The 14,854-nt window shown below is 37.9% G+C and overlaps 1 protein-coding gene across 4 annotated transcripts in view; it reads right to left on the bottom strand.

Moving 5' to 3' along the window:
- Positions 1-14,854, bottom strand: part of LOC126381935 (extended synaptotagmin-2-A) — a 32,717-nt gene that overhangs the window by 16,488 nt on the left and 1,375 nt on the right. For 3 of the 4 annotated variants that reach the window (XM_050031507.1, XM_050031510.1, XM_050031511.1), the window contains exons 3-12: positions 10,895-11,092; positions 9,844-9,885; positions 8,344-8,484; positions 6,946-7,022; positions 4,705-4,771; positions 4,283-4,428; positions 3,401-3,521; positions 3,176-3,239; positions 2,651-2,757; positions 83-177 (exon numbers count right to left, since the gene is read on the bottom strand). In XM_050031507.1, the coding sequence (XP_049887464.1) occupies positions 83-177; positions 2,651-2,757; positions 3,176-3,239; positions 3,401-3,521; positions 4,283-4,428; positions 4,705-4,771; positions 6,946-7,022; positions 8,344-8,484; positions 9,844-9,885; positions 10,895-11,092 (1,058 nt within the window). Of the gene's footprint in view, positions 1-82; positions 178-1,211; positions 1,295-2,650; positions 2,758-3,175; positions 3,240-3,400; positions 3,522-4,282; positions 4,429-4,704; positions 4,772-6,945; positions 7,023-8,343; positions 8,485-9,843; positions 9,886-10,894; positions 11,093-14,854 lie in introns of all 4 variants that reach the window. The other variant, XM_050031508.1, reaches the window with a different exon arrangement.

The raw sequence follows: 14,854 nt of genomic DNA, 5'->3' as shown, positions 1-14,854 counted from the left end.
CACTAAAATGGGCACTAGAGGTGATAATAAAAATCATGTTACGAAGTAAATATTAAACGGGGGTACTGGTGGCTAGACGGACCTGCCGAGATAATCATCGTTCTGTATTCCCATTCCCGGGTCCCAGTCCCACAGCTCGCACTGCAACGTCTGGCTCTCCCGTGAACTTATTATCGCCTTCGGACAAATCACAACATTAATCACCATTGCCAAACCTATATAGAATACTTTGACAGGCTCAAAACATTCTGTCCATTCCTATAAAAAATAATTTTGTAGTATGAAATTTGAACACACCTATCGACATTGCTGACAAATATTGTATCACTGTGTTGTTTATTTAAAAATCAAACGCGTAATGTTGATTATTTCTAGCTAATATTATTGTAACACTACAACTTTACAAATGCAGAATTTACACAAAACACGTGAAGTATAAAATAAAAAAATATTCTACGACTTACCTTCACCGATTAGCGTCTAGGATATCTTTCAACAAAGTGCATAAACTAGGCGTAAAAGCGGTTTAAAATATTGTGGTCTTGATATGAGATGATACACTTTTTGCACATTATAATGAATTCCAAGATGCTTTTTAGATGTTTATGAAAATCTGTGTTATATGGGCAACCACACGGGTATGATTTGTTCTCTCCATTGCAAGCCCGGATGTTCTGAAAACTCAGCATTTATCTTGGTACATCATCTCATTTCCGCGTTAATGGTAATGCATGGAATATACATGTAAGTGTAAGCATGAGTTGATATACAGCGCCTACTGATACCATTGCCCTGTGCATATCTAGTGTTTCCTGTGTTAACACGCAAGCTCCGCCCGCTGCCCGCCGCTGTCCACCCCCATGTGGCCTTAAACTCGATGCTTCCTCATCACCGCGATAATGCAAAAAAAGTCTCTTTTCTTGATTTACCACTTGCACATTCTCGTCTCAATTTTTTGATAAGAGAAAAAGCTTTCAAGAAAAGTAAAATAAGTATTAAAAAAACCTATTATAAAATCATGTAACAGGACTCTAAATCATGACATACAGTAATCAAATTCCTTTGTTTTAAAAACCGTGTGGTTGGAGTTTTTTCTGCACCAGGATCGCGCAATAAGAGGTGTACTAAATAATCTGTACATTGCTTTAAGACTTTAAAGAGTTTTTTTGCATTATTGTAATGAAAAGGAAGAGTGTGCTCGTAGTACTTACCTGCCGAGCTTATCGTCGTTGTTGCCCTCGTCCTTGTCGAACACTTCCACCTCCAACGCCTGCCCCACTGACATTATACGCGCCTGCCCCACGCGGCCACGCAAACATAATAGGAAAACAAAATCAAATTCACACCTATTGTCTTCACTCACGCCTCGAGTACGCGATCCGCGACTCGCTTGCTTGAAAGCGATAGTGGCTGTTTAACTACAAGCATTTATTAATTTAAAAATTTCTATACGTATTTAGAGTTAGACGAAAAACCAAATAACCCCTTAAAAAAGTAGTTTTAGTTGTATTTGGAAAGTTAAAAAAATCACCGGAAAACCACATTCGAAAATAATTTATTTAAGTAATTTAGGGAGATGTTAAAACGTAAGTCCGAAGAAAGCTTACAATTCGTCATATTAACACATATGAAAATCTATAAATGTTTGTTATTTACAAAGACAAATCACAAAATAGAATTGTAAACGCTCTTAGCACTTGTGTTCGTAGCATTTTATTTTGGTTGTATTCTAAGAAATCGATATTTGATTTATAGAAATATGTCGATAAAAAGTAACGGAAATACAATGAAAACTATAACTAAAGAAAATATTATGAATGTTACGAACACTATTGCTGGTTACCACTGGTGCATTGGATTATGCTCATGCTCATTCCTCATGACTGGTTTCTTACACTTGTAATAACAAGACTATTTATTAATATTATTATCTTTTCACATATTTAATGTCAATTATTATAGGTATATGTAAAATTCAAATAGCCACGCTTAGAATAAGTATCATTACGTTGAGAATTTAAATAAGGCAGAACGATTTATGTAACTAACGTCCCCAAAATACAATCTTACCAGTTACAAAATCGAAATATCATAGTCCAGTCTTGTCATTACAATACAAATAAAAAATATCATTCGTAATTTTGAAAAGAAAATGATGGTACATCAAATGTATCTTGCGAATCTCGTCACATTGAGAAATTCAAATGCGAGTGTAACATGCCCAATGTTTTGACCAGAAATGAGAGCAAACAGAGCACTGTGCAGTATACTCACTGAGGACCAAAACCAGATTAAATAAATACCTAAAAGCGAGCACATCGTAAGCTTTGTTTAGATGTGCTTAAGACTGTAAAGAGAAAAAAACTGATGTGCCGAGTTAACAGAGAAGGTTTATACTTTTCTAAATTACAAACAATACAAATTAATCAATTTCATTGATGATCTCTGATATTAAGAAATAAAGGCTAAAACGTCTTTTTTTAATGCGCCATCTCTGTTAGCTAGCCAGTCGAATTCATCAGTACTACATAGACATAATTTATTAAAAAATGTTTAGAATATAACGTTTAACCAACCTACTAAAGATAGAAAAAGATAATAGAGAAGTAGAGTAAAAAAGAGTAGGAGATAGCAAAGGGTGTTTTCTCACCTCGCACCAGTACTCCCAGCGTGGGTTGACGTCGTTATCGATGTGTTTGGTCTTCCACTGCTGCGCGCCCACTGTTATGATCGCGTACGGGTCCGACTTACCCTTACCTACGTTGCACATTTAAAAAGTAAACGATTAGTTTTTCAGCATAGCCGAAATAATTTAGACGGAAATGACGGTGGATTGGTCATGTCCTTAGAAGACCTGGGGAACACCCGTCCCAACGAACTCTACCTGGTGTGCGCGTGGAAAACGCAAAAGGGGCGGCCCAAAGAGATCTGGCGACACTCGGTTGACCGGGAATAAAAACTCTCGGCGTGTCATGGGAGCTACAGAGGCTGCAAAAGATCGTGAGGAGTGGAAATCTGTTACTCCTGTTACTCCCGAGTAACCCCCACATCCCAACGGGGGATAAAATCATTAGAAGAAGAGAGACGAAAGAATTTGACTTTGAGAATATAATTCTACACTATAACAATAAAAAAAGAAGGTTGACTCAGGATTTTAAACAAAAGCAAGACTTACCCAACATGGAAACATCCTTTTTCATAAGATTTTGTGCTTGGACTAGATGAATTCTCAGAACGCCCTGTAACAAGAAAAAAATGATTTATTTACAAGCATAGCTACACGCAAAAACATTTGCCCAATTGTTTTTTTTATTAAATACTTATTTTTGTATATGCTTCTAACTTCGTTAATTGCTTACATTCTCCAAAGGTTTTTTTGGGTTTGTATTAGCGGTATTACCTCAGGCTCGGGCATGCGCAGGTCCACAGTGGGTATCTCATTGCTGAGTTTGATAGGCAACTTGTTGGGGAGCACCATCATCTTGGCCACCTGCTCCACTATGCACCGCCGGAGGATGTCGCTGAAACAAACAGCTAGAATATTACTTGAATGCTATGTAAAGCCTCTTACGCCACATGCTGATAACTTCATGCAATAGTGATAGCCTAGTCAGAACTTATAGGTATGTAGCAGACAGGCTGTCAAAGAATTCATCGACTTCTATCAGGATACATTTTTAATAAGCGATCAAAATTCAAGTGATTCAAAATAGATCTTTACCAATATTGACCAAGAAAACAAGCATACCTAATGGTGTTTCATACAAAACTGAATTATATTAATTTAGCAAAAATTTATGAATACACAGCCTCCGTTTTCTAGTGGTTACAATGTTAGGCTCACGATCTGGAGGTCCGGGTTCGATTCCCGATGGAAACATTGTCGAAATCACTTTGTGAGACTGTCCTTTGTTTGGCAAGGACTTTGCAGGCTTGAATCATCTGATTGTCCGAAAAAGTAAGATGATTCCGTGTTTCGGAGGGCACTTTAATCCGTCGGCTATTAGCCTTAAAATCACCTCCACCAACCCGCACGTGAGCAGCGAGTATTCTCGCCGGTTGATTGAGGGGAGGCCTGTGGTCAGCAGAGATTTATGATGTACGAATACAGTACTGTACCTACTATTTGCGCCTTAGTATGGGCCCTACGACAGCCGGACAGAAAGATACTCTTTACAGCTTAGTGTAAAAGAGATATACTAAGACAATGTACTATTTTTACAGCTGCCCTATGCACCTACGCTATAATGCGAAACTTAAAAACTTTGTCTGTAAATGTTACCTAAATCCGGGCATGTCCAGCACGTCCGCGGCGCCGACGAGGTTGAAGTCGATGTTGGGGTTGTTGAGGAAGAACACCTGCAGCCCGCCCACCAGCGGCATCTTGCTGATCAGCGGCTTCATCACCACGCGGACCATGCCGTGGATCTGGGAGAAAAAGCGGTTGCATCAACAAGGGTTTCTATGGCCCCCACACGAACCTTTCTTAAATTATCGCATTGAATTGCGAAATTAGGGTAAAGTTACCAATATTGGACCACTGTTAATGACGGGCTTCTTGGAGCGACCTCATTGGCATTGATATGACATTTTTTATTATATTTTTTGCTTTTTCTTGTATTGTCAGGTCTTCAACAAAATTCAGCACGGATTGGTTTTTGCTTTGCGATATCGATGTATGCACTCACGACAACTATTGTTTACCTGAAGATCTTTGATGCCACCGCGAATGCGTTGAAGGACGAAGGATATGTCACAGTCCCCGGCATAACTGAAATAAAATAACATATCTAATGGGAATAGCTATTAAAGAAAATAATGTTTGCGGGCAGTTTACCACTCTTATACACTTCTCATCAAAAAAATCGAAACACCTTGCAAGTTTACGTTTTGTCAGGATTATCAGAAAAATGTGTACATTTAGGAATAAATGTTAAATGTCGTTTAATAGTGAGTAATATGAGCTTATCAAATCTTAATGTTAATGTTCTAAATTTAAATGAATTTTTCATAGGTTTCGTATTTTGTTAAATGAGTCATTTTTATTCCGTATGGAGTATAAAGGAAATGGATAAAACAACACACGTAAATGAAAAAAAAGCTAAAAAACGTTTATTTAATAACTTGTATTCCCTCCCCGAGCTCTAATTACTGCTTCCATACGGTTCTTCATCGATCGGATGAGAGTCACGATCACATGCTGTGGTATATTGTCCCATTCCTCTTGGATTGCATCTTGCAGCTGGCTAAGTGTTTCTGGGGCAGGATCTCTTGCTCGAATTCGTCTCTTTAATTCATCCCACAGATGTTCAATGGGATTCATGTCCGGGCTTCTTGCTGGCCATTCCATAATAGAGATATCGACTTCGTTAAGATAATCTCGTACGACGCCCGCGGTGTGAGCCCTAGCATTGTCGTGCATGAATATGAAGCCGTTGCCAATAAAATGTGCATAGAGCATCACATGAGGCTCGAGACACTCTTCGACGTACCGATGACAGTTTAGTGCAGGCAGACGTGGCCCAGACACGAAAGCAAGCTCTGTCTTACCGTCGGCGCTGATTCCTCCCCAAACCGTCCACGAACCGCCACCATAGCTGACCTTTTCTTCAATGCAGCATTGTGCATAGCGTTCTCCGTCTCTTCTGTAGACCTTGTTCCTTCCGTCGTTACCATACAGCATAATTTTACACTCATCAGAAAAGAGAACTTTGCTCCACTGTAGGTATGACCAATTTAGGTGCTCACGTGCAAAGTTAAGGCGCGCTCTTCGATGGTCTGCAGTTAATTTCGGCCCATTTGCTGGCTTATGCGGTACCAGTCCACGATCCTTCAACCTTCTTCTAATTGTAGAGTCACTTACAGCCACCCTTCGTACAACACGAAGCCGCTGCTGCAGTTGAAAAGCGTTAAGGCGTCGATTTCTTAAAGAAGTTGTTACAATAAATCGATCATCTCGCTCAGAAGTGACCCGATTCCTGCCAGATCCTGAACGGCGCGTGAACAAACAAGTCTCCCGATAACGTTTATAGACTCTATGAACAGATGACAGGCTTAGATGCAGTCTTGCAGCCACAACACGCTGACTAAGGCCAGAATCCAGCAATGCCACAAGTTGGGCGGCTTCTGTGGGCGAAGTATCCATACGTTTTAGAAAAAAAAACCTTTTTTCAGACGTCCCAAAGTCACAGTATTGAAATAAAAAACAAAAAGTTTAAGGATAGGCGCCAATTTTTAGTTTTTAAACGCTAAATGTACTCCAACCCTAAACACACATTTGTCTCAAAACAGTGATTCATTTCGTTTATAAGATAAACAAATGAAATTCTAATTTTGAATTTAGAATTTTCGCTTATTACTGTAATGGCCAAACTGCCAGCTATACATTTATGTATTTTTTTTCATCGTATGAATTCTTTTTTGTGTTAAATTCGGACAGAAACAATGAAAACGGAAGTGTTTCGATTTTTTTGATGAGAAGTGTATATTACAACTACTCCGTGGTCCAGTGGTTAAGCGTTGGGTTCACGACCCGGAGGTCCCGGGTTCGAATCCCGGTGGGGACATATCACAAAAATCACGTTGTGGTCCCTAGTTTTGTTAGGAGATTACAGGGTGATCACCTGATTGTCCGGAAGTAAGACGATCCGTGCTTCGGAAGACACGTTAAAAAGTTGGTCCCGGTTACTACTTACCGATGTAAGTACGTAGTCGTTACATGGGACATGTCAGGGGCCTTTGGCGGCTCAATAGTAACCCTGACACCAGTTTGATGAGATTGGTAATACACCTCACAACCCACACAATAGAAGAAGACTATTAATTTATTACATAACAAATTACGTACACATTATGTATAGGCAACAGTGTAAAACACGTGAATTACGATAATAAACACATTAAAAAATAATGTGGTCATGGCAAAGCAAACCGTGTAACACTTACAATAAATCCACGTCCATGATGATTTCATTCCTCGAGAGATTCTTGTCATACACCTTCACTCCACCGATACGAGGCGCCTGCGACAAATGACACGCTGTAAGGCCGGGTTTCCACTGACGCGGAGATGGGCGGAGAAGTGCGGATTTGACCAATCACAGCGTTCGAGAGAGCGAAAAACGAAGACGCTCTGTCACTCTCTCCCTCACGGTGATTGGTCCGCTTCTCTCCGCACAGCTCCGCGTCATTGGAAACGCAGCCTAAAACCTAGTCAAGTACGAGTTGGACCCGCTCACATAGAGTACATTATATTAGTAGATATCCATTAATTTCTGATCTGCCCTCCTAAGGCCTTAAACAGGTCTGATTTTACACGCCTCCTGGTTTAGTTTTACAGAGAAATCCGTCACATATCGAATTAACACGTACTAAATATTATTCCTATTCAGTGTATATTAATTTGTTTCACCCTAAGGTTGTCTGGATGAGATTGCTGTTTATCAATAAGGCCATAGTAGTTCTGGTATCATATTGTAATGGTCCTTTATGTTGTGTATGTATCCAATACAATGTATTACACTACACTTACACCACATTCCGGCCAAGTTGTTAATGCCATCTGCGGCAAACCTACAATAAGTCACGTCAAAAAAAAAAACTTACACCACAATATTTGTTTATAAATCCTTAACAAAAATGATATTTTTTTGGTAATCCTTTTCAAGTTGATAGCATTTGTAACATGCAGCCGAATAACGCAGTTTTACCTGAGTCGTTTTTGGCCTTGTCGGTACGAAACCATATAAAGCAAAAACACCTTTATCTGGAAGTAAAGGAGATTAAACGACGTGCAGGTTATAAATGCCATGATAGTCTGATAACAAAATAAATTGAAAATATGTGAATAGCATACGGCAAAAAAATATACTATATCTGATAAAAATTGTTAAGTATTCAATATTAAAATACTATTTAGTGACAGCGACAGTTGAGGTATATCGACCAGTAGTCTATTTCGATTTTGTCCTGGGCTCGACTCCTGCGCCATTTAATATACAAAACTCACTTTATTTATTTATTTTCATGGAATAATAAACAATTATAAATGATATGTTAACAATAGGTGTATGATATTTTCTCATAAGTACATGTATAATTAATCACCTTATCCACGTATTAGAAACTTAATGTTTCTCCAGTAAGTAAAGTAAAAAAAAAAGTAAAGATCTTTATTTCCTCTAGAATAAAGATTTTTACTTTTTTAGTAACCCGTAGAGTAGTGAAGTATACTCCGTACGCCCTTCAATCGGTCGGTATGACTAGTCGCACTAAGCGAGCCGTACGTATCTCGCTACTATTGCTGCTACTATAAATAGAAAACAAATAGTACAATAAACTTACAATAGTGCCGAGGATCATGCGCTCGAACTTGAACCCGTTGAGCTTGTAGTTGGCGAGACTCTCGGCCACGGCGGGCTCGATCGCGTCCTTCAGCAGGCTGCGCGCGTAGTGGTTCACGTTGGGCCATACTTGTAGCAGGATCTAGTAATGTTCACATTGAAGGTTAGTTAACACGGACGCACGCCACGGATCATTAGCTAAACGGAATGAAAAATTAAAGGAATCTCAATGTCATTTTTGGAATCGAGATATTGCTTGTAAACGTAGCCCGGAACGTGTAAATTAATTTATCCACTCATATTCTTCGTTCGTCAAAACTGACAATCAGTTTACCGGCGTCTGTGTTCCAATGGTTTGTGCGTTCGGCTCAGTATGTGGGTTTCGATTGCCGATGTGAACATTGTTTAAAATAGTCCGTAAAGTTATATTATTCCGTGATCCCGAAGCAAAGTGAAGGTCCCGGGGTCCTACTACATATATAAGTACGTAAACATTTACGTGAGACTTCGGCGGCACAGATTCTAACACTTCAATGTCTTAGCTCATTATGATAACATAATATTCTGTTGTTGTGTCGATATAGCAGTTCACATGTTATATGGTATTAAAATTGTCGTAATAAAAAGAAGAATCAAAAACCAATTGCGACGCCATAGTACACATGACAATGGTCTGTATTAGACCATTTATTGAAACGTTGAATGGACTTAATGAACGAGGTAGTAGCCAGAGATTCAATGAAATTCCTGGCAAATGGTTGAACAAATGTTGCAGATTATTAAAACGTAGTACTCATGGTTTGAGGTCAAATGAATTAAGACAAATTGAGCAACTGAATGGATGTAGAGTGGGAGGTATTCAGATTCATTCAGTTAGTTCCTTAGATATCGCTAGGCACCTCAAAGTCACAACACTTATAGTAGAACACATATGTATATATGTACATACATACAGCAATAGTAATCAAAGACAACTTGCAGTCACCATTGATACGAAGTCCTAAAATGGATATGATGAACCTCACGGTGACAAGGGGTCAGTGTATCGTCCATAACAATAGTTGAAGCGCTTTTATTAGCTTCACTTGTATGTATATAACACTCCTTTTTCAAATGATGATAGGAGGAATTGTCCTCCTGATGCAAGAATTTAAAAATACCTGAACTTATAGAGATCTGGCATCGTTCGGTTGACAGGGAGCGTCAAGCTCTCGGCATGGAAACAAGTTAATGAAGCTGGAAGGGTCGATAGAAAGGAAAATCTGTCGTTCGAGCCCTACATTCCAGCAAGTTATAATGGGTGTAATAGAAGTCAATGATGCATGTATTTATTTATTTATTTAGATAGGTATACCAACAGTACACATATTATAAAGTTATAAAATGCAAGTCTTAAATTAGTTTTTGTATATGTGCTCCAGTTACAGGTACACACGTATTACAGGTACACATGTATATTATAATGTATAACGTATAGGCGGATGAAACGAAGTTCACTTACTCTGTTTAGCCATTCAGCTCGTTCAACATCCGGGAAGAACACCTGCAATACATTGCAAATCATTAATTAAAGCCTAGATTTCGAGGTCTTATAGATTTCATATGATAAGTATGTTATGACAATAAGAACTTATACATATAAAGTGATAATAGTAGAGACGATTCTACCATCTATCTTGTGGCGTAAATGTGTGAAAATATTAATGCTTATCCTCCAAAGCATGGATGAAGTCAAAATGTGAGAATAAAAGCTAATAAACGATGACCGACCCACTGCTTACCTTTGTTGATTGATACAAAATGGAAGAATGGATGGGTCACTGTTTATTAAATTTTATTAACAACTAGGCTACGAGGTCATTATTTTTGATGTTAGTGCTAAATCATGGAATGTTTACATTTTGTTTAATGGCCACGTATAATTGCCCTGTAAACGTTCAAGGTTGCAAGTAGACGGAAGTAGAACACCGACAACAGCGTACCGTGCAAAATCCGAGTGAGAAATTGCGTGAGTCACGTGTTTACTGTTACCTTACTTGGTTCATTACATTTTGAGTTATTCGTATTACATGAATAGGTAAGAAGAAAGCCAAACACCCGTACATTTTTCTCGTTTTAACGTTCGTATGATCGTTATCTTGTCCTTATATAAACATTTATAGCGAATAACATGTGTTTGGCGCAGTATGTTCGTATCTTTTAAACCTGAACTGCTGGACCGATTCAGATTCAGATTATTTATTTGCATTGAACTTAGGTACATAAAATTGATGTTACAGGTTTAGGTTATAGTTAGTTCTCTACGTTCCACCTACAAATAGGTATACAAATATTTAAATAATGTTTAGAATTAAATGTAAATGAACATATGAAAATTACACAAAAAAGAGTCATTTGAGAAATTGGAACGTAGATCGAAACCCAGTGATGAACACAGAGTACTACTACTTTTTAGAGACGGACTGTATTAGAATGCCGCGACAAGAGAAGACCACGCGGAAATCGTGGGACACTGCCAGTAGTGTAATTATTGGTAATATTAGAAGACTCACCCAAGAGGGCAGATCATCCAGCCTTGCAAGGACGACGTCTTTCTCGGAGGACGTGGCGGCCGCCTTGGCCAGGTTCCGGCGGTACTGGTTCTCGCGCCGCCACTGGTCGCGCACCACCGACAGGATTACCGGCCCAATCAGCCACGCCACGCTCCATTGCATGTACCCCACTAGGTATACTGCTCCCACTATTGACACCTGCAACAAGGTACTTACTTCAGTTTACATACATAAATTACCCGCCCGTACAAATTTACCGAAGGCAACTTACAGCGACTTTTGATACTCAGTCCAAAGATGATGAATGATGAACCGTATGGTAAAAGACTATCAGCCCATCGCTCTTAGGTATAATCGTCCATCGTCGTCGTTTCTAACGAAAAGGCATACATAATCCCTCCCTTTTTCTTTTCCTTTTTAAAATTGTAAATGGTTCTGTTTTTGTAATAAAGTGTGTTGTGGTGATGTTTATAATGTGACTCGTGAGATATTTTGTGTGTACTATTATAACCTTGTGTGTGTAGGTATACATATTTCACGCCTTATGGTTGTCTGGAAGAAATCTCTTTAAGCGATAATGCCGCCATTTCCCCTGTACCTAGTTAAGAGTCTTTTGTAAATATTTCATTTTATTTTGGTGCAATAAAGTATATTTGTATTGTATTGTATTCCTCTCTCAATTTTTACGCCATGCCCGGGGATATAAGCGCTGGAACGTTTTTCATGTTTTTAATCGCTTCCAGTGCAGGACCACTCACGCCCTATGCTTCAGCCGACATCTTAGAGCCATATATCAGACTAGCTTTTGCCCGCGACTTCGACCGCGTCGCGTGTTACAAAAGAGAGATCTTTGTGTGTGTGGGAGTGCATGTCAAATTTCAAGCATCTAACTTATGCAGTATAGATTTTTTCATACAACATTTTTTTTCCCGCTAACTCCCATTTTTCAAAATACAGACATAACTAAACTTTATATTTACTAAGGTATGCATGCATGCTAGATTGAAAACATCTACTCGTATCTTACGCGGTTTAGATTTTTTCATACAAATGTTTTTTCCCGCTAACTTCCGTTCCCGTGGGAATTTTGCAATATCCTGTTGCAACTAAGCTTTAAGTTTACTAAGGTACCTGCATGCCAAATTTCAAGTGTCTAACTTGTGGTTTAGATTTTTTATACAACATTTTTTTCCCGCTAACTCCCGTTCCCGTGGGAATTTCGGGAATTCCTTTCTTAGTGCACCTCTACGATACCTAAGCTACGTCCCTTCCAAATTTCAAGTGCCTACGTTTAGCCGTTTAGGCTGTGCGTTGATATGTCAGTCAGTGAGTCAGTCAGTTTCTCCTTTTATATATTTAGATTAGTTATAGAGATAATTGCAAAGAGTTAATCGAGTAATCAAGTTTACATACTTTCATCATTTTATCCGAATGATTTTAATTTTATGTAAGAAATGTGCAATACGTCGTTACGATACGCCACTTAACACGTACAATAACCATTTAAGATGATTTATATCATTGTAACAGAAAATAGTTTATATTGACGAATACGTAATGTGCTACCTCATACATAAGGTAGATGTATGTATAATAGGACAAGTATTTATATTAAAGTAGGTACATGTCATAATCAAAATACCACACAACCAATTGAACGGTTAAATGTGGGAGTGGAGTTCGCATAATACTATTAAGTACCTATTTCTTCTTCTTCTATCGTGTGGGTTGTGAGGTGGAGTACCAACCTCATCAACCCTGGTCGTAGGGTTACTATTGAGCCGCCAAAGGCCCCTGACATGGCTCATGTAACGTCTACGTACTTACATCAGTAAGTAATAACCGGGACCAACGGCTTAACGTGCCTTCCGAAGCACGGATCACCTTACTATTTTTGTTATACGATCGGGATCAGAAGCAGCTCGACGCATTCAATTTATTAAAGAACCCGGGTACTTCTTCGTCATTCTACGTCACAACCGAAATGATCGACGTCAACGCACAAGAAAAATGTACTTGAATATAGATTGTTATCGTTGTTAAAGTGCCAGCGGGATTATTACTTACGGCAGCGTTGCCATCGATACCTATGAAGAGAAATGCTGGCATTGTGCCATTGAAGAAGCGCAGTCGGCAGTGTCAGCTTTGTTATTAATTGCCTTGACGTAGTACATAATATATATTAGCACTTAGGCTATAATATGTTATAATCAATCAGCTATATAAGTATCTGAATCATCGTTAGATAAACATATACACTGTTAGAATTTCCATTATTAATATTCATGTAAGGAATGCACATTGGTCACGGATTTTACAGTCACATATTTACAAGGATAACTTTAAAGGCAAGCGATGTTACAAGGATAATTTTAAAGGCTATTTTTATATTACAAAAAGATCAGATGTCCTTCAAAATATTCACAGCAGTGCCCAGTCACAAAAGTATAACATTTCCTGCCCAGTGGGAATATTTTCAGTAACTATGACATCATTCTTATCATTAGCTGGTTTACATTGGCAAGTAGGTACACATATACACGTATATGGATACCCATTAGTCTAGCTGCATAGTTAACAAGTTACTCATTCACATGATTGCTTATTATAATTGTTTTTACTTTTTTGATAACTCTGTATGCATGTGGGTGGCCAATTTGTTCTAATAAAAAATGGATTTCAATTGTAAATCACTAGAAAATATAATGTATCTAACATAATAATTATTCTATAACAAAAGTTGCTTGTGAATTTTGAACTGAAAACCTAATTAAAATAAAATAATTAAATTATATAAAAAAGAACCATGAATCAAATATTCCAATGTACATAGATTAAGATAAATAAACGGTTTATAAAAAGGATGTCCCAGACCTTGATAAACTTTAAAGATGAATAACTGAAGGTCAAGTGGGTAATAGTGAGTCAGACAGAAGTAGGCTCTTGTTGTTCAAGGCAAAGGCAGTGATGTCATAACTGCCTAACAAAAAAATTACAATCTCCTGTTGCGTCACCTTCATAGATAATGCATGCCAGATGCATCATGCATTTGTGTGGCTAATTTGAATATTAAATTAATTTTATTAGTATATAGAACCACAGAGTATATAAATTAAGATAGAATTTGATTTACATGTGTTAAAAAAACGAATGATTTCATTACTAAACCGGTTTTACCAGTTTAACATTTGTTTATGATGAATTCCTTTCATGTGATAAATTTAAATAAGTAAAATAATAAGTGTAATAATAAGTAACAATAGTAGTAGTTTGTATTTTCCTGTTTGTGCAATAAAGTATTTGTTATTTTATGTTAATAGTTCATTGGTAAACTTTGAATAGTTATATAAAGATATCTATTTGTACCATTATACTGCTGTAGTTATACTATAACTGTTGACCTTTAGGGCAGTGCCTCCTTTTTCAGAATGTGGCATTAATCTTTTAGCAATTGACATTAAAATCCATAAGTACAAGTTGGAGTGTGCGTCAAGCTAGCGGCCTCAAAAAAAAAATGGGCACGAAAAAATAATTTGACCATACCAAAAAATAGTACTCTTATTGAAAAAAATGGTACCTGTTGTAAAAAAATTAGTACCATCACGGTTCTGGATTTATAGCCATGTTTTATTGCACTTGCTAGCTTGACGGTGAGCGAAATTTGGCGAGAGTTAACGACAAGGTCTTTCGCTTTGATTTAAACGCCAAAAAATAGTACCGAAATAGTACTCACCCCCTGCAAAAATACCGAAAGTAGTACTTCAACGGTTCCAAAGTTATAAAGGCAGTTCTTTGATCCCGCTAGCTTGACGTTTTGAAAATACCTATCTTCAGCGCTGAAGTGCAAAGAAATGGTAGGGTAGACCTCCAAAATGGCAATACTTAGGAATAAATTGTGAGGTTATGTAATTGTCTACGTGACTGTATCAACAACAAATGTATGGCATAGGTTATGATGAT

The sequence above is a fragment of the Pectinophora gossypiella genome, chromosome 3, assembly GCF_024362695.1.
Source record: "Pectinophora gossypiella chromosome 3, ilPecGoss1.1, whole genome shotgun sequence".
Taxonomy (NCBI): Eukaryota; Metazoa; Arthropoda; class Insecta; order Lepidoptera; family Gelechiidae; genus Pectinophora; species Pectinophora gossypiella.
The sequence above is the reverse complement of the archived record's forward strand: the minus strand, read 5'-3'. Positions and strand labels throughout refer to the sequence as shown.